This window comes from Centroberyx gerrardi, chromosome 17 (genome assembly GCF_048128805.1).
Source record: "Centroberyx gerrardi isolate f3 chromosome 17, fCenGer3.hap1.cur.20231027, whole genome shotgun sequence".
Lineage (NCBI taxonomy): Eukaryota > Metazoa > Chordata > Actinopteri > Beryciformes > Berycidae > Centroberyx > Centroberyx gerrardi.
This window is the reverse complement of record NC_136013.1, coordinates 15850550-15875827: the sequence shown is the minus strand read 5'-3', so window position 1 is coordinate 15875827 and position 25278 is coordinate 15850550. Positions and strand designations below refer to the sequence as shown.

The 25278-nt window shown below is 45.0% G+C and overlaps 1 protein-coding gene across 1 annotated transcript; it reads right to left on the bottom strand.

The window, feature by feature from the left end:
* Positions 1-20294: 20294 nt before the first annotated feature.
* exd1 (exonuclease 3'-5' domain containing 1) lies at positions 20295-24377 on the bottom strand. Its single transcript, XM_078289638.1, has 11 exons — positions 24248-24377; positions 24017-24085; positions 23841-23874; positions 23637-23713; positions 23409-23482; positions 23226-23312; positions 23024-23128; positions 22847-22927; positions 22552-22695; positions 22267-22458; positions 20295-21362 (listed from the first exon to the last, which is right to left on the bottom strand). The coding sequence occupies exons 1-11, from the start codon at positions 24375-24377 to the stop codon at positions 20592-20594; spliced, it is 1764 nt and encodes a 587-aa protein (XP_078145764.1). The 3' UTR covers positions 20295-20591.
* Positions 24378-25278: the final 901 nt, after the last annotated feature.

Below are 25278 nucleotides of genomic sequence, written 5' to 3'. Positions count from 1 at the left end.
GACTGGTTCTCTCCCCTTTCTGTAACATGCAGTATCAGTAGGCTGTAAGGCTGTAAGGCCTGACATGGGCCTGCTCTGGTCACTGTTCCAATAGTATCAACAATCTGGGCAAGTGCAATAGGAAATTAGCTACAGTGCTAACAGATGGCCCCTTTTAGCCCAGAAATCTGCCCTGTTTAATGCACAGCAGTTTAACACTTCTTTACAGCACATTTGATCTCTATGCCCCAATCTGTCCAGCAAATCAATGGGGCTTTTGATGTGTGCTGCCAATGGATCTGAGGCATCTAACCATGTCGCCCTCAGAGGAGAAATCACCTGCTGCCACAATTAGAAAGGCGAGGATTGTTTGCCTTCCCTCACTGTCCCGTCTTAACCATCAACCTACCTATAGATAAAAAAATAAAATACTCTCTTCACATAGTTTTGTTGGGATTCTTGTTTCAACTAAAAATGTGGGAGAAAATGGAAGGAATGATCTCAAAAAGACATAGGTAATGATTATTTTAAATGTTGAATTTCCCCACTGTTAGGACAAAAACTTTGATTATGTGTCTAGTAGTGATACTGCAGCCTATTGCTTGGGAGCATGTCTTCTATAAGTTTGTAAATCTACAGTATATGGCATCCTAGTTAGTGTGATTTAGTTTTTCATATTGTTAAATGTGAGTATCACCTCTGCAGCTAAAACTGATTACCTCCGGATCAACTGATGTCTCCAAGCCTTTAGACATATGACTTCTAAAGATCCAGTGTATACAACTGTTACGGTCACCAGTTTATCGTCAGTATAAACCTTCAAACCTTCAGTTGACATTAAGCTGAATTCAGAGCCTCTGACATTACGCCTGTCTGTCTCATAGGAGCCCCGGGCTGTTTTGGAACTTTCCAGCCACCCTGTTGCCGCTCTGTTGACAAAACACCGCCGTGTCAGCACTCCTCTACCCTTACAACGCAACTGACAACACACTTTAGTCACTGACACCATTTAGCGATGCGTGTAGGTGTAAAGATGCGGGCTATTGAGAAGGTGGTAGCTCGTTGGACACGTGCTGAGAGGCCTGCTGGATCGCGGCCTCAAAACATCAATTATGCCTGTAGTGTAATATGAGGTTCAACAACAAACTTTTCAAGGCTTCTGGATGATCTGAGGCGGTGTGTGTGTGTGTGTGTGTGACAGCTGCCTGTGTGCCAGTGTGCCAAAAGCCCCCCCTACCCCCCCAGGTTTGAAAGAGTGATCCATCCACTGGGACGTCCGTACAGGAACAGCAGCACACACTTCCCTCCTACCGGCCAGCAGGACCAACCATCCCTTCAATACAGGCTATTGATCCTAACAGACCGGCTCCACCTTCGACACATGGAGCGTCAGCAGGGACCGGATAGACACAACATCTGTCACTCTTGCCCAATGATGTCACATCCTGCTCAGCTTAAGGAGATACATTTCTAATAGTGTCTATCTGTCATTGTCTTCCTGTTCCTGTTTTGTTTTTTTTAATTGATGTGTATTTATATTTTCTGCACATGAATAGAAAAGGAATATGTGAAGGACATGCACAGCACATGAAAGCCGAACATGTTTTTTTTTTTTTTTTTTTTTTTGCGTCCAAGCAAATATTTGAATGATTACAAGCACAAGGCTAATTGTGTGCGCGGAAGTAGCCTTGAGGAAATCCTTCCTTGCGAGAGTCAAAGCATCATCAGACAAAACCCCACAGCAGGAAAGGGAAAGAGAGAAATGGAGGAGCGGGAAGAGCGTGTTGGTGTGAAGAGGGCTGTTAAAATCGCACCAGATAGCTTCTCAGCCCGACCGTCCTGAGACAATGGGCCCATCAGGCATAAATCTACCTGTTAGTATGAGAAGGGAACAGGTGCATTCCCTTGGCTACCGGTGGTTGGGCAGCACAGATGCAAGTTATATACCCAAAAAACCCCACAGGCACAGTTTGTCTGGCTTTACTATCAGAGGCAGGGGGGATTTTCATTACAGTAATAGCCAATATTAGTCTTCAAAGTTGGAATGGACTCTGACCTGATGTCACCGTAGGGGAAGTTCACCATAATCGCTGAACACCATCAGAGTGATTAGGATCTGGTAATTTCACCTTGGCATGCCACGCTGTTAGATGCCGTGATCTGGTGCGATAAAGGCCTGTGATTCTGGTTTAATTATCCAGAGACTTAATGATCTCTTATCTGCTGTTCTTCCTCCACTTCCTGACCAGGGGCACATGACCTCCACGGTCCACTGGTCATATTATTGTTTATTTATATGGACGGACCAGGAGGTATTTTAGGAGGGTCCGTTGTTGTTTCCTTTGAGGATTTGAAATTCCTATTTTGTCCTTTTCCCATTTGGTCTGTGCTCGGCCGGTTTCCTACCTTTGCTTCCGATTCGCGAACAGCGGTTCTTGGGAATTTGTTGTGCTTTGTGTCCTCGTCTGTGGGAGTGTATGTGCGTGGGTAATGGATGGGGAATGTGTGTGTTTGTAGGTGAGGGCTCAAGCAGTGTGAGGACTCTACTAACTCTGTCTCTGTTGTGTTGTACCTAAGCAAGGCCTCTTCAGCGTCCTACCAAGAGTCATCAAGCATTACTTACAGACGCTTTCAGCATCCATCAGAGTGAAATGCGACCTTTTGTTTGGATTCCATTTATTTAGCTGAACTGCCGTTGACCTCATAACTGCTGGCTGTGTACATACACACAAACCCATCTCTACGCCGCAGAGCAAACAACAGATGCACGTCCCTTTGTGTAGAGCGATTGTCATCCAAGTCAACTTAAGTGCTGGCTGATGACATTAACAGAAGTGTACAACGCAGAGGGAAGATGTATATGTCTTCATGGCCAATTTGCGCCCCTGTGGCCAATGAGTGGGCTTGGCGCCATGTTTGACATCATTCAGGCCTTGCATCCATGTTTACTCAGCCTCACGCTGAGACAACAGGGGCTGACTGGGTGTCGTCTGATTAATTCTCTCTGCGGGAGACTGGTGGTGAGGAGAACGGCTGCAGCCTGCTTGTCTAGTGAAGCCTCATTGAGGTTGGATCTCCTCTGATGAGATGGTTTGAAGGGAGTGATGTTTCTCACAGGGCCTAACTGGCGGACTGCAGGAGTGATGCATGTGGCCTACTTTCTGCAGTCGGCCCTACAGCCCAGGAGGAGCTCCCTAGCTGCCAGTGGTAATGGCTGGAGTGTTATTCCAGCCTGACCCCATGGCTCCCCAGTTGCCCCAGTCCTTACTCTTCTGACTCGGCTCTCATAGGCAATTTTCATGTCTCTGTCCGATGTACGACTTCTCTCAAGGGCTTCATGTTCTCCAGCCCATGTACTCATAGAATAGATGTCATGCTTTTAATATTTCATCCTTTGAAAAATACATCACTCTATGCGATGCTCACACGCTAAATAACTGATTTCTTCCTTATGAGGGAAAACCGAGGAATATGAATGTGTGAGAAGTGTGATATCTCATTGCTGTCCAATGGATTAGTGACATAATGATGGCTTGTACTGTGGGTTTCCTTTTTTAACCCTCCTAGATGTAGACATATGGATTTCTGATGTTTTCTTTCAAAGCTGGAGCACTTCTAATGGATTTAGATGAATAGTTATGTAAACTGCGCCATGCTAATTAATCTTCCTGTGCAGCGCTTGCGTTCTCATACATCCCATGATTTATTAGCCAGGGTGATGAATGACACAGATAGAATAAGTGCAGACCCTAGCACATTTAACCCCTATCCTGCAGTAATTTGTTTATCTTGCCCAGGAGAAGCAGCGCTATGTTGCTGAAGTTGAGGAAAAATCAATGCAATACAATGTCATGATGCCAACCCTCATCATATTGTATTGATATTAGCATTATGCTGATATTTGTTTTTAAAGGCAATACATGAAAGGTCACAGCAAAGCAGAAACTGATGTTCTTGAACATTAAGAAAATGGTCATTGAAAGAGATTCATGACTTTTTGCTCACAAGCATAATCGATTTTGACATTTTATTTCCAACCGTGGTATTATTAAAAAAAATGTTTTAATCATAGTCAATTGAAAGAAATAGAAAATTGTGATATATTGTAATACTACATTGCAGTAGTTGATATATCGCAAAAATGGATGTTATTATCACGCCAAGGTATTGTGATGCTACACACACAGAGAGTGAGACAGAGACAGAGACAGAGACAGAGACAGAGACAGAGAGAGACTTTGCTTTATAGTTATTATTTAAAAGGTAAGGATGTTCTCAGTGTCTTTTTGCCCATGGTCCACCTCTGGTGAACCGTCTATCAGTTACTGAGTTTAAAACATTAAAGCAACATTGGGCAAGACAGGAACGTATTACAGCCTGTTAATAAAACTGAGTTAATTTCCACCTAACAGTATCAGTCTCAGCAGAGGCTTTTGAGTTGATGCTACTCTGTTGACCAGTGCCATGGTAATTAAAAAACTTAATTTATGCTTTTTCTCCCTTCAGAGGCCATATCTTTATATAACTTGCATCAGTTTGATATTAATACTTAGCATGATGTATGCAATGCATTTACATCTGTCAGGTTTACCATCTACATCCCTGCTGTTAATACTGTCTCCTTACCTGTATGGCTAATGGAACTTCTGTGGTAGCAGACACTATCATTGTAACCTATAGGTGCACTTGGCTGCATTGCATCAATGCAGCACTGAAGCACAGCAGGCCGAGCTGCATGCTCGCAGACCAAACTCTGTATGATATGTTGGAGCTGATAAGGCTCTGAGAGAGCAGCAGTGTGTACCCTCTCACGGTAATTACAAACACGGTGCTATGAGAAGCTTATGTAATCCCCGAGGAGCGTTGAGCTGACCTGTCACACAGTACTGCTCACTGAGCCTTTCATCTGTGTGGTCAGATGCCGGCGGGACACCACTGACCATGTCATCAGTAGGAAAACGCTAGTGATTTTATGCAAGTGATCAGTGATTTTTGTAGGGTGGCATTTGAAAAGCTCTCTCTCCTTAACCACTGATGGGAAGATTTTGATGTTTTATGAGTTTGTACACCGCTGCACATCCAGAGTTTGTATTTATTATACTGAGTTGGTGCATGATCGTGTGTGATGTAGCTTCACAATATTTATTGTATTTAAGCAGGACTTCAACAATGACTCTGCTATACTTTCTTTTGTGTCAAACTGTTCTGTGCTTACATTGAGAGTTTAATTTACAATTGTCTTGACTTAATTGTAAGTATTTAATGTGCTTTTGTTTGAATTGGTGCAACTTTGCTTTCCATAGCTGAGTGGTTGTGGCAGTGACAAGTGTCCATTGGTCAATTTGTGTCACCCGCTCCGCTAACAGCCGTCACCCTCCGCCCTCCACCCCCCGCCCTCTCACCCTCACCCCATCCTCAGCCTTACCCCGAGCCTGGGAGCGGAATTCTGGGAACATTTTTCCATGTGAAATGCCGAGGTCCAGTCGAGGGGTGTGACGCCACTGCATTGTTCCAGCAGCAAAAAAAGGAACCGCTTGTGATGAGGCCAATTCCTGTTGGTCCCAAAAAAACAGGCACTTTCTCACACCGACTTCCTTCCTCATTGGACAGCACAAAACAATCCCAGACTAGCCAGCAGAGAGAGAAAAAGAAAGAAAGAAGGAGAAAGAGAGAGAGAGACAGAGAGAGAGAGAGACAGAGAGAGAAATAAAAGGGAAGAAAGAGAGGCGTGCTGAAAGATGAAGAGGTATTCTATCAGTCTGTGCAGATTGTTTATCTGTGGCTGGAAACACACCGAGTGTCTCTGCAATCTCCAGTATTCACCTGACACTCTCCTACAAAGGTAAAGGTCCTTTATCTGCAGGCACAGACCACAGCAAAACATGTTTGCCATTAAGCATTGTTAGCTATCCCAGCTGCAAGCAGCGAGCCGCTCTTATCTTTACTGCTCGTACGATGGTCATCACATGAGTGAATCTCAATGCACTCTGCTTTTTACTGTCCCATAATGTTTTACTCTTGGCTTCGGCGTGAAGAGAGCAGGCGGTGAACGTGGCTCGACCTCAAACCATGCCATCACGCTATCTATCAAGTATTCTTTTAGGAAAACTCTTTGTGACAGATCGGGGGAAAACAGAGAAACAGACTGAGGAAAGCAAGAGAGAGGGGGCAGCGAGGCTCGACTGATTGAGAGAGCAGGACTCAGGAAGCACCTGCCTGTGTGGAGGGCTGTGCGTTTATCTGACCCCGCTCACATCAGGTGGTTTCCTTGTTTACGTTATCTCCCCCAGCTCCCTGCGGCCCGGCCCCTATTGGCCGCCCCGGGCCACTCCTTTTTCCACCACATTCATTGATCTTAAGAGGGTTCGCCACTTCCCCCTTTCTCCTTTCCCATCAGAATGACCGTGGAGAGGAGAAACACGCAGGCAAGTTTGAAGGTGTGTGTGTTTTTTAGCATGCATCCACCGGTGTGAGGATTCACATGTGAACCTCCTGTCCTTGCAGCCTCCCTCTCTCGCCCCTCGTCTCTCTAGCACTCCCTGGCAAATGGAGGGATCGGTTTAATAAGCTAAGCCCCAAAGCTCTGGCTGACCTCTCACCTCTGTCCTCAGAACGCAAACACGGGAGCCTTGAAGACGGCTTTCCTTTTCCTCCTCTTGCCTATACTTGGGCTCAGTGAAAACAAGCACGCTCATCAATCAGCCTGAACGATAGCCCTGACCCTGCTGTCCTCCATGTCACCTGTATTGCTCAACCCTAACCCAGCTGGCAAGATTTAAACACTGATACGCCCCGAGGTGAGGATGTTCAAATGTTTTCATGCACTGGCTACTGGCTGCTGGTCATTCCAGGAATCCTACTTAGACCACGTTTTTCCCTTCTCATTGAAAATGCAGCATCATTTTTAAGGGTAAAGTAAGTGAGTCGTACTGTAGCTGACTGCCTGTTTCCTTTTTCCCTTGTTGATATAATTACGGTTAAATTGCTGCTTGGCATTCATGGTAATGACTGCAGGTGGGCAATGGGCACAGGTGCTGTCTGTAATTATAGTGCACATGAGATCCAGAAATCATTATCTGGGCTAAATACATATAATCGACCTCTGCAGATGCGCTTCTAAACTGTTTTATCAAACGTTTACTCTCGCAGGAGGCAGGGCTGTGCATTGTGTGTGTGGGTGTGTGTGTGTGTGTGTGTGTGAGAGACAGTGAAAACACACACACACGCTTCCCCGCTTGGTTGCGTGGGTCGTACCCTGCCCCTCAATGCTGGTGGAGATCTATTTGTCCTGGCAGGGTTTTAGCGTTGGTGACGTCACAGACTCTGCGCTGGTCAGCCAAGTGGCTCAAAGAGGCATTGGCCAATACCCAAGAAGCTTCATATCTCAGTCAGCTGAGTTATGACTCCCCACATCATTGCTATGTCCAAAGAATAACTACATAACCTAGGATTTGTCTTTACATGGAGTGTCCTTATCCTAGACACAGACAAGGGCACATGTGTACAAGATACGCACATCTCCTTGACGGTCAGCTTACCGTCCTCGGTCTCAAACGGACCCCCCCCACCGTGGACATTTTCCTTCCTAGTCCGTCACCCCTCTCCCTCTGTCCCCCCCTCCCCTTCCTCTATGCAGTCCCCTGCGTGGCCTTTCAGCGGCCCTGCTTTCCTTACTATCTTGTTATCTCAGCAAGTGCTTCCTGCGAGCACCTCGCTCCTCTCTGGGACATGTGGTAGAGCTTGCGCTGTGTTACGTCCACGGGGGTATTGTTCTCCCACAGTCTGACCATCGTAAATTAGCTGGAAACGATTTGTCAGACATGAGAAGGGGGGAGAGCCAGGAAAGGGAAAAAAACAACAACAAAATCAGGGCCCTGACGTGGCCCCGGCGCTGAACCATACATCGAACAGATATGTTAATGGGTCTCTCTAATTGCTGCAATTCAGGCCATTATGAAAAACATTATCCAGAGCCCCAAACTATGGGCTAACTGGAAGGAATTTTCTCATTTCATGCCTCCCTCAGAATGCTTGACACTGATGTACAGGGTGAATACCATGTACTGGGCATTTCCATATGTGTCATACCATGGTACTTCTATTCTATTGTGTTCTACTTCTGTTCTATTGTGAGAGTTTGTTATATTCAGACTGACATCTGTTTAATGGACTAGATGGACTAAAATATAAGTTTAATTTAAGATTAATTTAATTTAAGCAGACTGACAAATTGCTATTCTCCCACGTGATATGAAGAGAGGTAAGCTTTTTGACCTAATCCATAAGAAATTGTGCCATTAGGAAATGTATTTGTGTCAACCACTTCCATATTAAGTAAATGAAAGTGTGTTTATTTGAAATGGCTGACGGAACCGTCCCTGTTTATTCTGCAGGCTGATTCCCATTGACCATCGACATGACCCTCTTTAATGAGGGAATTCCTGAGCATCGGAGGATGTCTCACGCACATCCTGGCCCTTAATCAGTCCTCATGGTCTCACCTACATCATCAAGGTCACGCAGAGGTGACCTATTCCAGGGAGAGGGCACACATCCTTCGACTCCCTATAGGTCTCCCTAAAGAAACACACGGCCCGGCCGCACAGGGAGCTGCAGGTTGGCCGAGCATCGCCTCCCCACAACATGCCCCTCCTGACCTCAACCCCCTCAGTTTGCCAGCAGCAGAGAATTCCTAACTATGGAAGTATGCCTTTTCTGGCCTCCCCCTGCTTTTCCGTCAAGCTCTTCCCTGTACCATCCCCTCCGGGAATCCCAGTGTCACAACCAGTGTTCCCATGGATAGAAATGACCCCCGGGGATGCGGAGACTGACACTGAGCAGAGTGGGGCCAGAAAGTGAAGGTCTCTAAACAGTCAAGAGGCTTGTCAGAGGGGCAAAAATAAAAACATGCTATAAAACATGACCACGACATCAGCATGCCTTCAGCTGTGACATGGGAACCCCCTAACTATGCGTGCAGTCATACCCCCCTGGACGGGGCGGGCAGGTCACACATGAGGCCCTGTTTGGAGCGCCTGCAGCTGGGTCCCTCCCTGCTACCTCATGCCAGGCTAAACTATGCTGGGAACCAACTAAGTTAAGCACACAACCTTGAGATTAGCCCCTGGTACACATAAAACCTCCGTCAGTACGCAGCACAGCTTTTGATATAAGGCCAAATAAGTAACTGTTTTACAAAATTGCTTTGATAAGGAAATGTTGCAAGGCAAGGGAAAGGGGACCCTGGCAATCATCAGGAACATGAAAAATGGCTGTGATTCAGTATGAAAACAACTTCCCCCACCATAAAATAACAGTATTCCTGCAACTGTAGGGGAAATCAGAAGGAAGTAGAACTAAGTTCCTCCCTTATAGCAGAGTGGATTGTTCTCCAGCTCTGATTGTTTACGCAAAGCTAAGCATGTTTGCTTTAAATTATGTCACAATGTATCACAGGCGTGCCTCCATTTTTGCACAGGAACAAATACTGTATGCCTCATTGAGAATGAGCGTGCATTTGTTTAGCTCTGCATCTCTTGATTTCCTGACCGGCGAAGATTAACACTAGCAGACAAGAAAAACATTGCAAACTGAAGCTCATCACCAGAACAATTAATCTATATCCGATCCAGTTTTCAGTTTCAGCTTTGCCTGTTGTTTTCCTATAAAGTGTTTTATTTGTAACATCCCAATTCTATTAGATTCTAAGTGATCTTAGTATGGAAGTTGGTCACTTCCACCTATGATATGGTTCAAGTCCCCACAGTGTATGGAGATAGGACAGACAAACGCAACACTGACTGCAAACAGGAGTGTCCCACATCGGTCTGGGCGCACTGAGGCAGAGGAGAAGATGGCCACTACCCCAGACTCCTCTCTGCCTGGCCTATTTTGTCCCATCATCAATCTGCTTAAAGCGCTGTTACCATGGCACCCACTATTCTGGAGGGAAAGATGGCAGGATGACAACATTAAAGCGGGTGATGTTTTGTGTGATGTTGGATGACATTGGAAGCCCAAAACGTTTGTTGGCTCCCTTTCCCCTTGTACTGCAGGTGTGTCTGGGGGAGAAACAAACAGATTCAAACTGCCACAGGACTGCTAGTTTGGCTCGGTGCTTTTGGGCATCCTGAGTGTGTGAGGTGGACTTTTGTGAGCCTCCGATCTGGCCAGATATCAGAGGCACTGCAGATGCAAATCTGGAAGGAGAACAAAACACAAGGCAATTAAGGGTGGGAGGAAAAATAAAATCGACAAAAGCTTTTAAATCTACTGGCTGAGTTAGTTTCAGTTGCAGCGACTGTGCAATTTTCACACTTGTTCTAAATTTCATTGATTGAAAACTGATTTAAAACTTTTTGTCAGTTTTTACATGCTATTAAACAAAATACACACTCTGAGCTGGACCGCATCTCTGAATGCATGTTGAGGTTCAAGATTACTAATTGAAATCTTATTTCTAACCTGTTTCCCCCATCCTAGTACATCAATGATGTGCTATGAAACACTATTATCTAGAGTACCATTTCATTTCCAAGGCTGTCTCTTTGCATAGAGTGGGCTCATGAGAGAGATAGATAAGCATCTGGGCCACATTCAGGCCGGTTCCTGTTTGTCCTATGGGAGAGGGGGACTCCTTACTCCTTGTTGCTGCTGGTAAACCTATCAGGGCACAAAGGAGAATGGGACCTTCTCTAGACAACATGGCTCCTCCTCAGACAATGAGACTCTCCTCTGGACAGGGGACTCCGCCTGATCAGACATTGTGGGTACCTTGCTGGAGGACCCGCCTTTGGCTGCTTGCTGAGTATGTTGAATTGGAGTTTGCAGAGTGTTAAATACAGTGCCTCTATAAATGCATTAGCGGTGGTCAGTGCTTTTGATGTGATTATTATTTAAACTACGTCTTTTACAGAAATCTGTGTTGTTTGTTTAGCATGACAACACCAAACTGACCAGCAAAAAGGAAACCGGACTTGGAATAAACTGGAACTAAATTAGAATTGTTAAATTGTACAAGATGTCATCTTGCTATTGAAACTCTGAAACCTCACAGCTCCTGCTGTAGTTTTGTCGGTGACACAATTCAATTTGGTGGAAACTGTGTCATTTCCCCTGCTAATCTACACCCATTTCCCCCCATATGGGTGTCATCCCCCGGTGTGACCCATTCATAGAATTGCAGGGGTTTGTCACTGTCACACAGCACAATGCGCATTGTTCTTATGGGTGCCCCCGGCTGACAACCTGAGAATAATGCATGAAAGACTGATATATGACTGATACATATGGAGAATGTTACTGACAGCAATTACAGCTGACGTGGGAACGTGTTTAGTTTCACCAAAATCTGACATCAATCTGGGAAGTGTCAATGTATGTGTGTGCATGTGTGTGCTATGTGTTTGTTTGTTTGTTTGTTTGTTTGTTTTGTTTGTTTTGTGTGAGTGTGTGTGTGTGTGTGTGTGTGTGTGTGTGTGTGTGTGTGTGCAGGAAGAGGCAGGGAAGAGCCCATTCTGTATCATGTTATGTCACTGTGGCCCAGCCCTACCGCGTCCTGGTTCCCTCTGTGTTCCCACAGCCCGATGTGGAAGCTACCTGGGTCTCCCCCTGATTAGAGTAAAACCTGGAAACAATTTGCTTGACTTTTTCCTCCGGACCGCTCATAATAATGGGAAAGTGCTGTGGCCCTGCTGCCACAGGGAGCAAAGGCACAGGCTTGATGGGAAACTGTGCGTCTCTGCAAAAATGTCTCCTTTTAGGGCTCTGTGAGCTCTGTTACACCCACACTTTCCAACCCCACATAAATTTCAGTGATGAAATAGCATGTGTCTCTTATCTTTATTTATACAATAAAACAGATTTTTTTTTTCTATTTAAGAGAGAATGACAGACCGACCTCTAGACTAGACAGCCTTAACTTCTCATGGAGCAAGTCAACTTGAACTGGGTTACATTTGTTTAAAAAAACAACAACAGTATAGTTTTGGAAAGTGTCGTCCCAGGTGCATAAAACTGAGTGCCAAGACACCCTGTTTTCACACAGGGAAGAATGACACATTTATGCACGTGTTGGCACATTTAGGCAGACAGGCGCCAGTTTTTGTAGGTGGATCAGGTGCAGACACACTCTCGGTACTTGTATTGCCTAGGGAGGCACAAGATTAAAATAAATGTTCGTTTGTCACATTTAAATGTATTTCAAATATGTTTTTACAGCATTTATTTGATTGAAACAAGAATAAAGGGTCCGTACTAGCTGCCAATGCCCTCTTGTGGTTGTCCATGTCGGATAATATTTAGATTTTGCTTACAAAGTCAGTGTCTTTTTTGACTCTACACTCATTACCATGTAAAATAAGTTGAATTAGAGGGGTCCTCCTGTATGTAAATTGCGGTCATAGCTGTTCATGTGTTGCACCCACTCAGACCAACCCTAACCCAAACAACCTACCCATCCAAATCACCACTACTGAGTTTGATTCTGCCTGGGCATCGGGACAGCAATCACTCCTAGCTCATTGTGGACGAGGAGGCTGTACGTTGATTATTCAAGGATTTAACCCACTCTGTAATCAACGGATTGACATCATGTTCGGGAAGGAAAGTCAGTAGTCCAGCTCATTATCAGAGAACATTACTGAGCCATTACAGTGGAACAAGATGTAATCCATCACAGATTGGAAGCAAAATAAAGTTATTCTGGGCTTTTTCCAAACACATTCAGACCATTATGATCAACAGAAGTCAGCTCCACTGGCACATTAAAGGGACGGTTCACTCAAAAATGCCACCTCATTAGGTGTGCGATGGGCGACAGGGGAAATTTGTTTACTGAGTACACTAACCCTTTACGATATCCTTTTGAGACACCTGAGAGACAGGGATCCAGCTGTGGAGGAGTGAAGGACGCTGGGAAGAATGGGAGAGGAACACCCACACAGCAGTTTCCTCCACAAATCACCAAGACGCCCACCAGACAAATGTGTCTGTGTGAGACCCTCACCAGTGTATAACAAAGTACTGCAGCATCACCAACGTGTGACTTTACAGCTGGTATTACCGCTATTGTCTCAGCCTAACATGTTCTCAGGCTCGGCGAGGGACCAGACATAAGATAAGGGCTATAGCACACCAGCTTGAGCAAATAAACAATAAGCCCAATTACCTTAGGTCTTACTAAATTGTGATGGATTAGCATAGGCTGCTCATTGCGGTGATAAGATACTCCTATGTATCTCAGTTTGCTAAACGAGCGCACCTTTACTCTCACACAGTGTCTCCTAAATGTGTTTAATCTGGTCTGAAGAGTTATTGCTTTGCTTCAACACAATGTAGCGCAACGAACAGCTTCCCTCTGCTCACTTTAGAGAGATGTACAGAATCTTTAATGAATGAATGTGGGATTGTGGTATTGTGAATGAATGTGGGATTCAATGATCCGTTTTCAATATTATCTGAACGCACAAATTAATTAGAACGGACAACATTTGCGTTTGTATTGTATTGTGGTGAAAATGTAGGCCAGTCTGGTCCTGATGACTTCAGATGGTTGCAATAATTAGCTGTCCCACTTCATCCTCATTATACCAGCAGCACCAAAACACTTTGCTCTCATTAGGACCACGGCATTGTGTCCCCCAGCAGTTAGCAGCCATTTTGCCTTCCCCATTACAACACAAAGAGAGGGGAGGTAAAACAGTTTACCCACAAATCTCCCTCTGTGTGCCCACTGGTTCACTCCACTTATTCAGGCAGGGAAGTAAAGACCATCTGCTCATTTTATAGAACTCCAATCTCAAAACACTCCTACCCATTCACCAGTTCCATTACGGTTGGCCAGCAGATTACTTGACCAAACACCAACCGAAGCTCCCATCCAAAACGCTGGGTTTTTCTCAAAGAAGGCCAAGGTTGATCAAGCCACTGTTAGGGACAGAGGCCATTGCTTTGAATGTGAATGTGAGAGGCAGTGAGTCTTTGCTCCTCATCTCCTACTGGCGCTAGATGAATGGCATCAACCGAGTAGAAGTTGGACCGAGCAAGAGCTGAGGCATTAGAGCCACTGGAGCGGCCATTGCATGGCAAATGGATGGGCAGCTGCTCCTGTCTTCCTATAGCCAGGTTTGAAATGTCCAAAATATATACACAGTCAATAAACTGGCAGGTCGTAACACATATAATCCATTTTTGAACGGGTTTACAGAGTGAGCTCAGCATTCACTCTGATCCACTTTTTGCAGGACTCAGCCTAGTTCCCCCTCCTCTGTCCTGTCCCTCCCTTCCAGACACAAGTTCTGGGACTCTGGGAGTTTTCCATGCGTGATCCATGTAGTGTGGCCCAAGAGTCTACGTCTACGACTTCTTTGGGCAGTCACACACTGCGTCCTCCGGCCTGTTTGACGGCACACCAGGTGGGGCCAAACAAACACACATTAATCTGTGCTTTTTATGAATATTCAGATACAGCTGTCTGTGACAAGGAGATAGCAGCTGGTGAGCTTGGGCCCCGCTGATATCCCAGTGCCATGCCTGGACAGAAGCCCCTGCATCTGGGCCAAGACAGGCCCAGCCGGCCCTGGCAGGCCCACCCAGGCCCAGGATCTCCCCAAATCCCAGCACTGACACCCTCTACACACAGGCGGTCAAAGACTCAATAGACACCTTTAGCAGCCTGCAGCAGATACATGATGACACTTACAGTATGTCACTATTATGGTGACAAAGTAGTTGGGTATTTGGCAGTAGAAATGACAGATTCAAATGTACATGGTCTTAACTGTCAGTTCAGTTCCTTAGATTGAAGATTAATATAGATGGACCATATTGTCAAAACTAAACTTTATTGTTTGAAAGCATAAAGATGAAATTACAATCACGCTGACTATTGAAAAAGAAGTTCACATACCGTAATCTATTTGTAAAATATTCATCAGCAAACTGTTTTTTCCATCACCATATCAGGCTGAGAGTTGTCTACTCTCTTCAGTGAAACTGTAAAGTACATATGGGTGGCCATGTGGTTTTCATATTATTGTAGTAAAAGCAGGTGTTGAAACAGATGGCATTGCTTTGCGTATCACATTTGATTTCCCATTTAGGGCTTTTGCTGAGCATTCTTGACAAAAAAGAGCATTTCAAATTGAATTTCAGTTAAGTGAATCATAAGGACATGTTCCTTACTTTACCTATTCATGGCACAGAGGGACAGAGCAATGCTGTCACTGGCATGGTTTGAATGGAACCAATAACTTGGGTGCTCAAAACACATAATGGTCACATTTTTCATTATGGCTAAATGTCATATCGGCTTAGGGCGGCATTTACGTTTTCCCTGATGACATGAATGTAATTTGCCCTTTTTAATTACCAAACTTAATCTCATACTAATCCAATGATATTGCCACAACAAGTAATACTAGTACGGCGAGCCGGTTCGAAGACAAAGCCTGCTATGGTGAAGAGTTTGTGTTTGGTGTGGCTGCCGTTGGCGCCTCCCTCGCAGTCTGCTGGTTGGCCCTGACAACGCAGCATCACAGTGCCAGGCTGTCAGTGTGCCAGGCCCAGAGAGCAGCTGCCAGGCCAAACCAGCGGGCACTAATTCAGCCAGCCACAGGGAGCCCCCTTCCACCCCGTCTCCTCCCAGTCCCTCCCTGTGGCTATAACCACCCCTCATGCGTGCGCGCACACACACACACACCTTGCACAATGCGGGCTTTAATTATGCCAAACTTGCCAAAAGCTAATCTCCCATCTTTTTAATCAAAGACATTTGTAGCTGAGGATGCTGCCAATATTCTGATAACTAATTACCAGAAATAGTGGTGAATAAACACCTTTTCCTTTGACCAACAGTGGCCTTTCTCAATCAGGCAAAGCCTGAAAATCTCTCAAAGCCAGTGATGCAGGAAATCTGAAAGACAGTTTTTCCCCTTTTATACCCACTGATGTTGTTGCAAACGATCAATAATGGCTACATGAACAGAGCGATGTCTCCCAAAGTACCATTTTATATTTTATTGACAATGATTTTAATCCCCTCGTCAGAAAAAAAACCACAAACAAAAAACAGCTTTATTGCTGAACATTGAAAGCTCATTGGGGGGCTTGCATCATTAATTTGCATGCTTGTCGTTGACACATGTCCGTGTTCATTTGCGCGAATCATTAACATCCCGCTCGTTTTGTCATTATCTCCCGTGAACGAGAGAGGCGTCGCTGAGCCCGGGGGACTGCGGCCAGGCCAGTTTCTCTGCGGTTGGTAAAGTGAGGGCCAAAATGCTCGAAAGCGTTCAGCTGCTATTCTCATGTGCTGGAGAGTTTCTGTGGTTGAATCCCGCTGTGTCCTTAGCCTCGGCCCCTGAGCTAAGCTTGGGACTGGGAAGGGCAAACTTTTTTCTTTCAGAAGAGGGAATGGATTGGAGTATCTTGGTGGCTCAGTTGTCTAAGGTGCATACCATGTACCTGCAATGTGCTGGGTTCAAATCCAGCCTGGGAGCCTCCCGCTGTCTCCCCATCTCTTTCTATTGTGGACCATTAAATAGAGGCAAAAACACCAAAAAAAATTTATAAAAAAGAAGAGGGAGGGGACTATTGAGTGCTTAGGAGTCCCAAAGTAAATCTCAAATAACCTTTATTCCCTCATGTTTGTGCCAATCCAGCACAGCTTTGGAAGGCATCTCTCTCTCTCTTCCTCTATCTATCTGTCTATCTAGCTATCTATCTATAGGTATACATATACTGTATATACTGTACTGCATCTGTCCGACTGACATTCCAAAGGCCTGCTCTCTCCGCACCAAACAAATTCTCATCTGCTCCCTCGCCTGTCACTCATCCTGTTTCGGAGCTCGTCTGCTGCAGCTGAAGGTCACAATATGGCTGATTCCTTTGGAGAGCCCCTCTGGGTCCCCATGCTTCATGCTGCCTGGGTAAACACGGAACAGCAGTTCATAAAGACGCAGACCGTGTGTGCGCATCTGTGTCTGTGTGCCCGTGTGTGTGTTTAGGGGTGATCATAGGCCTTCCTGTGCTGAGTTTCATTACGGAACTGACCGCAGCGACACGCATCACATACATACCGCTAGTAAGGCACGCTGAAATATTGATGCTGTGTTTTGTTCTCATTTTTGCTCTACCTGAGTGGCCATCTGGATAGGTTGGCCGTTCTCACGTTAAATATTCATTCTGCCGTTGAATATGACCAGGGCTGAGCAAAAGGGGCTAATTTTGTAATGTGAGAGAGAGGGAGAGAGAGAGGTTGAGTGTTCATTTTCCTAACAGATGGAAGATAGGCTGGGGCTGTAGTGCGGTGTCATAGAAGAACCTGATAATTGATGATATTACCCCCATCCCAAAAGTACAAAGGGATTACATGTGGTTACATGAATAATGAAATTGAGATTATTTCGTTGACATGCATCTAATTTGTTGTGCCACAAGTCTGAACTGCCGCATACTGCTTATCGATGTGTCTCTTTGTGCCACGCTGCTCAGGTAAGACCAGCGGATCATGTTTCTCTAACGAGCCGGTCGCTTCTGGCCGACTCTGCCTCCTCAGGCTGCCCTCAGACAACAGACCGACTCCCAGGTGCGAGCTGTGGCCAACAATTAGCTTTGTCAGGACAGCTGAGAAGTGTTTATGTGGCAGGACTCAATCATCCATGCCTACTGATTATCACAGCGAGTACGACCGAGGACAAATTTGAAGAGCTCACTCACAGTGGGATTATTGACAGGCCCAGAGGTCCAAAATCTGCGTTCAGCTTTTCTCTCCTTCCAGCTCAATGTGCTAATAGAGAAATGCACTGTGAACTGAATAAGCACTTCGCCAGCCAACTCAACTGTGAATTTTAATGATGTGCTTAGGAGTGCACACCAGCAAACAAAACAATTCTAACAAGGTGCCATTTAAAGCGGGTGGTTTTCAGTAAATTATCCTTCCTCCGTGCTTAATAATTAATGAAAACCTATTAATTATGAACAAATCTGTAGCCTAACTGATCAAGAGGAGGGATGGTTGCCTAGGAGCACTGGCCTGCTCTCAATACCATGTCCCGTCAGTGTTATTGGTAATTGGAGCCCCCTCAGGATGACGATAATATGGCAGAAAGTAAATAAAGTGGTGGATAGGGAGACACAATAGCATTTGTTTTGGGTTCTGTCACAAGGAGGACACGAGCCCAGGTGATCAATAATGCAGTTTGGCACGTGTCCGGACTGCTTTGTGGCCCAGCTCTGACATGCTTGTGCCCACTGACAATACACTGCGGTTGGATAATGGTAGGTGTAATAGAAATTCAGACACCCAATCTGAATTTTTCCAATAAGCAATCATCTATGGTAAATATCTATAAGTTTGTTATGTGCATAGTTTTTGACCAGCAAATCAAAATTGTGAATAAGAAGTCTGTGAAACAACATTCAACAGTGATAATGGTTGTTTATGGCCTGTTTTCATTGCACCTTGAGCAAACAGCAGGCCTCCTGGTTCCCACTGCACAAAGTCAAAACAACAATCGACCCAACACAGACGAACCTCCATTTTCGGATGCAAAATCAACACAGCTGGACATCCTAAGGTTTGTGTTTATGTCTGTATGCTACCTTTCCGACTTGAATCTAAAAATAGCCGAGCAGCATCCTGCTGTGATGCTGAAGGTGCAGTCATCTTTCCCTCTGAAGGACACAACACTGTCTGAAGTTTGGGAGCCGGGGGGGGGAGGAGGGAGGAAGCTGTGACTACCGTGTGACAAGCGCCCTGTTCCTTCCTCCCAGGCCTGAGAAACAGGAAGTGGAGCTCATAAGGCATTATTGTGACGGACAGGAAATGCAAGGTCCTCTAAAATAAGAGCCCCACTCTGGCCGTCAATGACAGGAGCCTGTCCTCCACAGCTCCACGGAGACCTGTATTCTGCCCCCACACCCCCCATCAGTCTTCATATTAGAGTGACGCAGATATATACAGACTCGGAGAGGCACACAATGAGCTGTCAGCCAGCACCCACACGGGACTGGTATTGAATCCTACAAGCAAATACATGCAAGCAACTGCAATAAAGTGTTTACAGCCCAAATCGCTGAAACACTGGACTGGTTCAGTGGATTTGCCGTTCCGGAAACTGGAAGAATAGAGCAGACAATGCAGCCTCACATGAGACTCCACCACAGTTACTTTTAAACTGTTAGAGCAGCAGCTCAAAGACGACATCCACTGTTAAGTTTTTCCCACACACAATAGAAATCTGCTTTAAAATGACGTGTTAAACCTTTGTTCCACGCTCCACCCACCTGCATACAGTTTGAGAGCAGCTACAGCAGTGTTTCAAAGGGTTAAGGGAGGCATATGGGTAGGATCCACCCTGCTTGTCCTTAGCAGAAGCTGAGGAGGAGCTGGTTGCTAAGAGAGATGCTAAGGCTTTATGCCGGGCTGCCTCCCAGTTAATTAAAATCCTACTTTATCTGTTTCATGCTTTCAATTAGAATCATCTGGCAAGAGCCCAAGCCTCTGTATGTAGATAACCATGGCAATAAGATGTGATTAATGCAGGGGGCCCATTTGCGGCGCAGGCTGCAGCAATGCCCTGCTGTTGTTTCCATGCCTTGTTTTGTCTCCGTATCCTGTTTTGATCCCAGGCACCACCTCCGATGATCCCAGGCAAAATGGCTGCGCAGCGCCTCTCTGTAAGATCGGCATGGCACCTCATCCAGCACGACACGGATAAGATCTGCTCCATGTGCCGGTGTAGAATATGGCAGGTGTTGGCCACTTGTGATCATATTCATCTGAACTACAGCAGTGACCGAAGCGACAGACAGCCAGTGCTCAAAGTTCAGCCTGTGCCAAGTCTAATGGTTTTCCAGTCATCAGTAATCAAAAGAACCGTCAGCTAACAATGTTTTTGCACAATTAACAGCAGCTCCATCAATGCTTGTCTCTGCTTTTCACCCTCAATTAACTGCAACACAGAAGCCAAGCTGTACAGTCAATCAATCACACTAAGCTTAACACATTTAGGCTCAATGGGTATTTGGTGCCGTGTTTGGCTGTAATTTATGTCCCAACAGCCAATGCGATTATTCTGTGGTGTTTTGAGACAGAGCAGGCATATAGGCATTTTCAGAATACATTTTGTGCGATAAAAAACTATCATAAAAATATATTGGATGTTTGCTTATTTCATCAAATAAGCTGATTTGTTAAGCTGACTGCATATTTTCTGTTTTTAAAGCAATGACTGTATACCTTCAGAGTGCAATGAATCACCACTCATAAAGCAAAAGTGAAAGGATTTATTGGCAAAACACTTGTGACCTTGTGAAATATGAATACAAATGAAATGCAAGAGCAAAACAGACATAACACCATGCCCTTTGTCGCAGAGGCATGCCACTAAATTGGCATGCAAAATGCTCAATAAAATCCAAATAATAAAAACTTATTTTTTTTTTAACACAAATGATGAACAATTTTCATAAACACTTGGCTTCACAATAAGCTTTTAAACAAAACAGAATATTTACTGCCATCTACTGGTCACTGTAGAGCAACACAACGTTCTGAACAGCAAACACATTTACAGAGCACAGTCTTTGCAGGTTTTACAGCACTTCTATGTCTTTCTGAAGAAGCTGAACGACTGACTGAGCGGAGAGGAAAGGGACTGGGGCGTTGGGATAAAATGGCCTCCCCCCATGTTTCCAAGCAGGACATTAGGTTTGGGAACAGGCTGGGCCCTCACTTCTTGGGCAGGCCTGGAGCTGGGACTTGGAGGAGCCATCTCCATCCTCCCAGGAGTCTTCATGTCCCCGGGGCTCTCCCTGGGGACCTGGGCTGGTGGTATCTGGAGGGAAAAGCCTCTTCCTATAGAGGGGAAGACAGGGAAGGATGGCTGTAGGTCTTTTCTCACGGGCCTCCCGCTACCCATTGTGTCCATCACTACCTCCATGAGTCCTTGGCTTGCGGCTGGAGACACGAAGCTGTTGAGAGACGGTTGCTTCCTGAGGTCTGACACACAGACCGTTACCTGGGCCACTGGGTCGGGGGTGGGCTGCACGGCTGCAGGGTTAGCGGCTGTCGACTGGACTGGACTGGCCATCCAAGGGGGGTTTGTGGATAGTTGGTGATAGAAAGTGTCCACTTGTGCTGGGGAAGGGGGTTCCACAGTTGCAGGTTCAGGGGAATTTGGCTTTATCTGGGGTACAGGATCCTGAATATGTTGCTCTGCTGGAGGCGAGGTCTGGGGCAGAGGCTGAGGCCGGGGCTGGAAGCGAGCCAGCAGACCCTGCTCTGTGACAGGGTAGCGGTCAGCGGCCCACTCCTGGCGCTCCTGACGCATGTGCTCCAGCTCCCTCAGCTCCCTGGGAAGCTCCAACGCACTGTCCTGTAGACGCATGCAGGTAATTAGGATGTTGTGCTTCTGTGTTTTACTATATTAGAAAACAGATGGTTCACGTCCTCACTTCTGATTGGCCAAGTCACGTTTGAAGCGTTTGTAAGATACCGAACAAACACACACTTCTGACCAAATAAGTGAATTTATATATTAATGCACTGACCAAAAATCTGCAATTATAGGGTACTTATGCGTCACCTAGCAACCACTTTGTTTAGCTCATGTTCAAAAACTATATTCCTTGAGTGAAAGATGAAGTGAAACAATTACCTATTGTCAGTCAAAAACAAAAGATTTCTTGAACGTTGGCGTTCTTTCTTTTTTAAAACAATGGTGTATTGCTGCCATTTTATAAAAGCATTGAGCTGCTTGATGCAGTTTTAACAGCCAAGAGGCATTGTTAGCCGCTGTTTATTGCTGAAATACACAGTTTCTACATATTCTTCTAGGTCATGCAAGGACTGGGGAGGTTCACAACAGTGTTGTGCATCAGAATGAGGCAGCAGTAGCCTATAAGTTAGAGAAGTGGGCTTGTGACTAGAAGGTTGCCAGTTTGAATCTTCAGACTGTCTGGAAAAATCTTAGTGAAATCTTTGGCTCAACTGCCAAGGGCTGGTTAACTAAAGACAAAGTACTTGCCAGAACAATCTTTACTTGCCAAAATATTATGCATTTTTCATAGAAATATGTCACTCACCACCAGTTTCCAATACTATTTTGCATGTAGAATCATGTACTGTGTAAAACATTCAATAAAGAGATAAGAGCAGATTTAAAATTTTAACTTCACTCACTTATTTGTCTTCATTTTTTCTATATCAGCTATGTGTTGCCACAAAAAATGTGCATGTGTATGTGCATGTGCATCTGTGCACGTTTGTGAATTACCCACCATGCTTATGTGCTCCATTTCACCTGGTTGGATGTGGCTGCTGTTGAGGTAGGAGCCCACCAGGCCCACATAGTCGGTCATGAGAGCGTCCAGCAGCACCAGTCTCAGAGGCTGCAGGTGGATCGCCGACAGAGCCATCACCTTCAGCAGCGGTACAGGACATGGACGCTTGTACCACATCTCCCTTTCCTCCTGTACAACCACACACCTATGAGTACAGCACATACAGACACATCTACAAATTTTCTCCCGTACCGTGAGGATATCTAGATGGGGTTTGTGTACCTTGGTGAGCTGTGACTTCATCTGGAGGGATGAAAGTCGGGAGGAGGGCACCTTCAGATGGAGACTCACTACCTCCTGTAGAGTACTGACTCTGTCTGGAAGGAAGCCCCCCGTCTCTGAGTAGAAGCACATGACATCTGCCACCTGAACACATGCAGACAATCAGGAAGCAAAACAGAAGATAAAATTAAAGACAATCCCAACAACAAATAGTCTATAAGAGCCCTGCAAATCTTAAAGACATAACTGAGTTTGATTTCTGATAAATGTTTCACGGTAGGCTACTGTGCAGTACCTGTGTGTCAAAGACGTTGATTAGATTTACTCCAAACTGTACAGTCAGACATCCAGCAATGTCTCTGCAGTCATGAATCACCTGTACAGAAGGTACAATTCCACAGAGATATCACACTGCTAATAATCATCACTTCAACTGCATTGAATTTGTCATCTCAGTGTTCACTTGGCTCACCTTTAGTATGTGCTCATTTTCCAGGATCATGGAGAGACCATTCTTAAAGGCACGGGCTCCAAGCAACAGGATGTCAAATAGGTACACCTTGTTTTTGGTGGCGATCTACAAAAATAAAGAATAGTCCAAGTTTTTCATTTCTTGTGATAAAATATGGCCAGTCTTCAGAAATCTCCCTGCTGTACTCGATGTTTCTCCTCACCTGCAGCCAGCAGAGTTTCCTGTGCTGAAACACCTCGACGCCATCAGCTCCGACACCGATGACCTGCTGCTTCTTGATGTGCATCACCTAGGTAAACAGAGGACAGGACACACCTCTCCTTTAGCTCCACTACATACTGGGAAAAACTTTATGGAAGAGAACAGGAACTATACATCAACTCACAGCAGGTCCAAACTTCTCATGAAACCCGTCAATCACTACAAAGTTGATAAACTCTTCATCACCTTCGTCGTCATCTGCAAAAAAAAAACGATCAATCATCTCAAGAGTAATGAATATTTTTTTTGGAAGACACAGAGAGAAAGCTTCTCGATAAGCTAGTCAAAGAAAATACTGAGAAACTTCAAAGCATGTCCTGTCCTTTTTTTTCTTTTCTTTAATCAAACTCACCAAATATGATGCTCTTCCTGTATGGCTGAAACTCTTCTACAGTCAAGTGGTCTTCAAATTTATGGTGAGGAATTTTTCTGTGCAACAGATTGCATGTTGCAGTTTATGGGCAAGCAACAACCAGACACTGTGTGCTGTAAGCAACAACCAGACACTGTGTGCTGTCACCAACACTTACACATTGCTGATTGCTTAATTACTTACCCATTGGCACTCTTTGTTTCACCAGGAAATTCCACTGCAAATTAAACAAAAAAGCTGTTTCATATACCAAGGCTGGAGATGAAAGATATATTGCTAACTAGGCTATTTAGCCCAGCTATTTGACCTTGTTTGGCCCTCTAATAACAAGGGAAAGATTTAGACTAGCTGGCACTCACCATTCACAATCTCATGCCCAAAGAACATTTTCAGCCCGGGGAATTTCCTGCCATTCTGGTCATTAACAACTGAAATAGACAAACCAAAAAAATTGACACACGGTTGAAGCACCAGTAAGATGTAATATGTACAGCAACTGTCAACAGTTTGCATTTATACCAACATCATTTAACAATGTTGTCAATGCATGTTTAAAGAAAAAATAGACCGTTAATAAATGTTTATCTGACCGTCCGCTAAAACCACTGTTTTGTTAGGGTTGATGCGCTGGACGACGCCGAGGTAAGACGCAGTCTTGAGGGTCAGTTTGATTCGCTTTCCTTTGAGGATATCCGCGAACTGGAAGTCGTCCACTGTCATTTTTACCAGCCAGATACGAGTTGTTTCGATCAATAAAACAGAGGAGCTGCTACGGCTCAGATATATTTAGCTGTCCACATGTGTTTAACAACTGCAGTAAGGACTAGCTAACAGCTAGCTACACCCTGACACTAGGGCGCTATCACGTGACACATTAAGAACACTTTTAATGCTGCGTTCAGGTGCTCGTTGTTAATTCCTACTTTCCACTTCCCAGTCCTAGGCTAAATACGAATTGTCGCGCATTCAAGTGCTTCAGTTAGAAATAGGCCTAATAACAAAATGGACCCTGTAACAACATTATTTTAATGACTCTTGTTTTATTTTATAAATCAAGCAGCACAGAGTCACCATCTGCTGTGGAAAATGCATATCAGCATGTAAGTGATATTTTCATTAATTTACTAGACACGTATGTATGCACAAGTATGCACAAAAATGTGTGACCACTAAAAGTTGAACAAAGAGTGAAAATGCCCCCCCCACCCCACCCCACCCCCACTGTTGCCACAGCATCCATACTCTCCACTCCCTAAATGCCACATCTTATAATTATGATATCAATGCTTCCACCCATGATAATCTGCACTGGTTTCAATTGAATTTTGGTTTCAATTTGGAGTCCAACTTTAAACTTTCCTTATCAGTAGTATTGTGTTTCTGTATCAAGTTGGCCGGCACTAGAATAATTGGTTTACAGTTGAGAGGAGACTCACATAGGCAGGCAATTGCACCTGTAACAAACATGTGAAAGTATGCTGATTCCACTCATCTCCTGAAAGATATGGTAACTTCTATTTGATTTAAGCATTACATTTGTGGATTGTGCTCATTGTCTAGAAAGAGAAGTGAAACCAGAGGCAGAAGGGCCTTTAGCCACATGGGGGCAGGCTTAAGGCAT

Excerpts from the sequence above, each read along its gene's own strand:
- exd1 (XM_078289638.1), bottom strand. The coding sequence starts at position 24,377 with ATGACAGTGGACGACTTCCAGTTCGCGGATATCCTCAAAGGAAAGCGA. Across the intron at positions 22,928-23,023 it reads AAAATGAGCACATACTAAAG|GTGATTCATGACTGCAGAGA; the intron begins GTGAGCCAAGTG and ends CCTTCTGTACAG. Across the intron at positions 22,696-22,846 it reads TCAACGTCTTTGACACACAG|GTGGCAGATGTCATGTGCTT; the intron begins GTACTGCACAGT and ends GCATGTGTTCAG.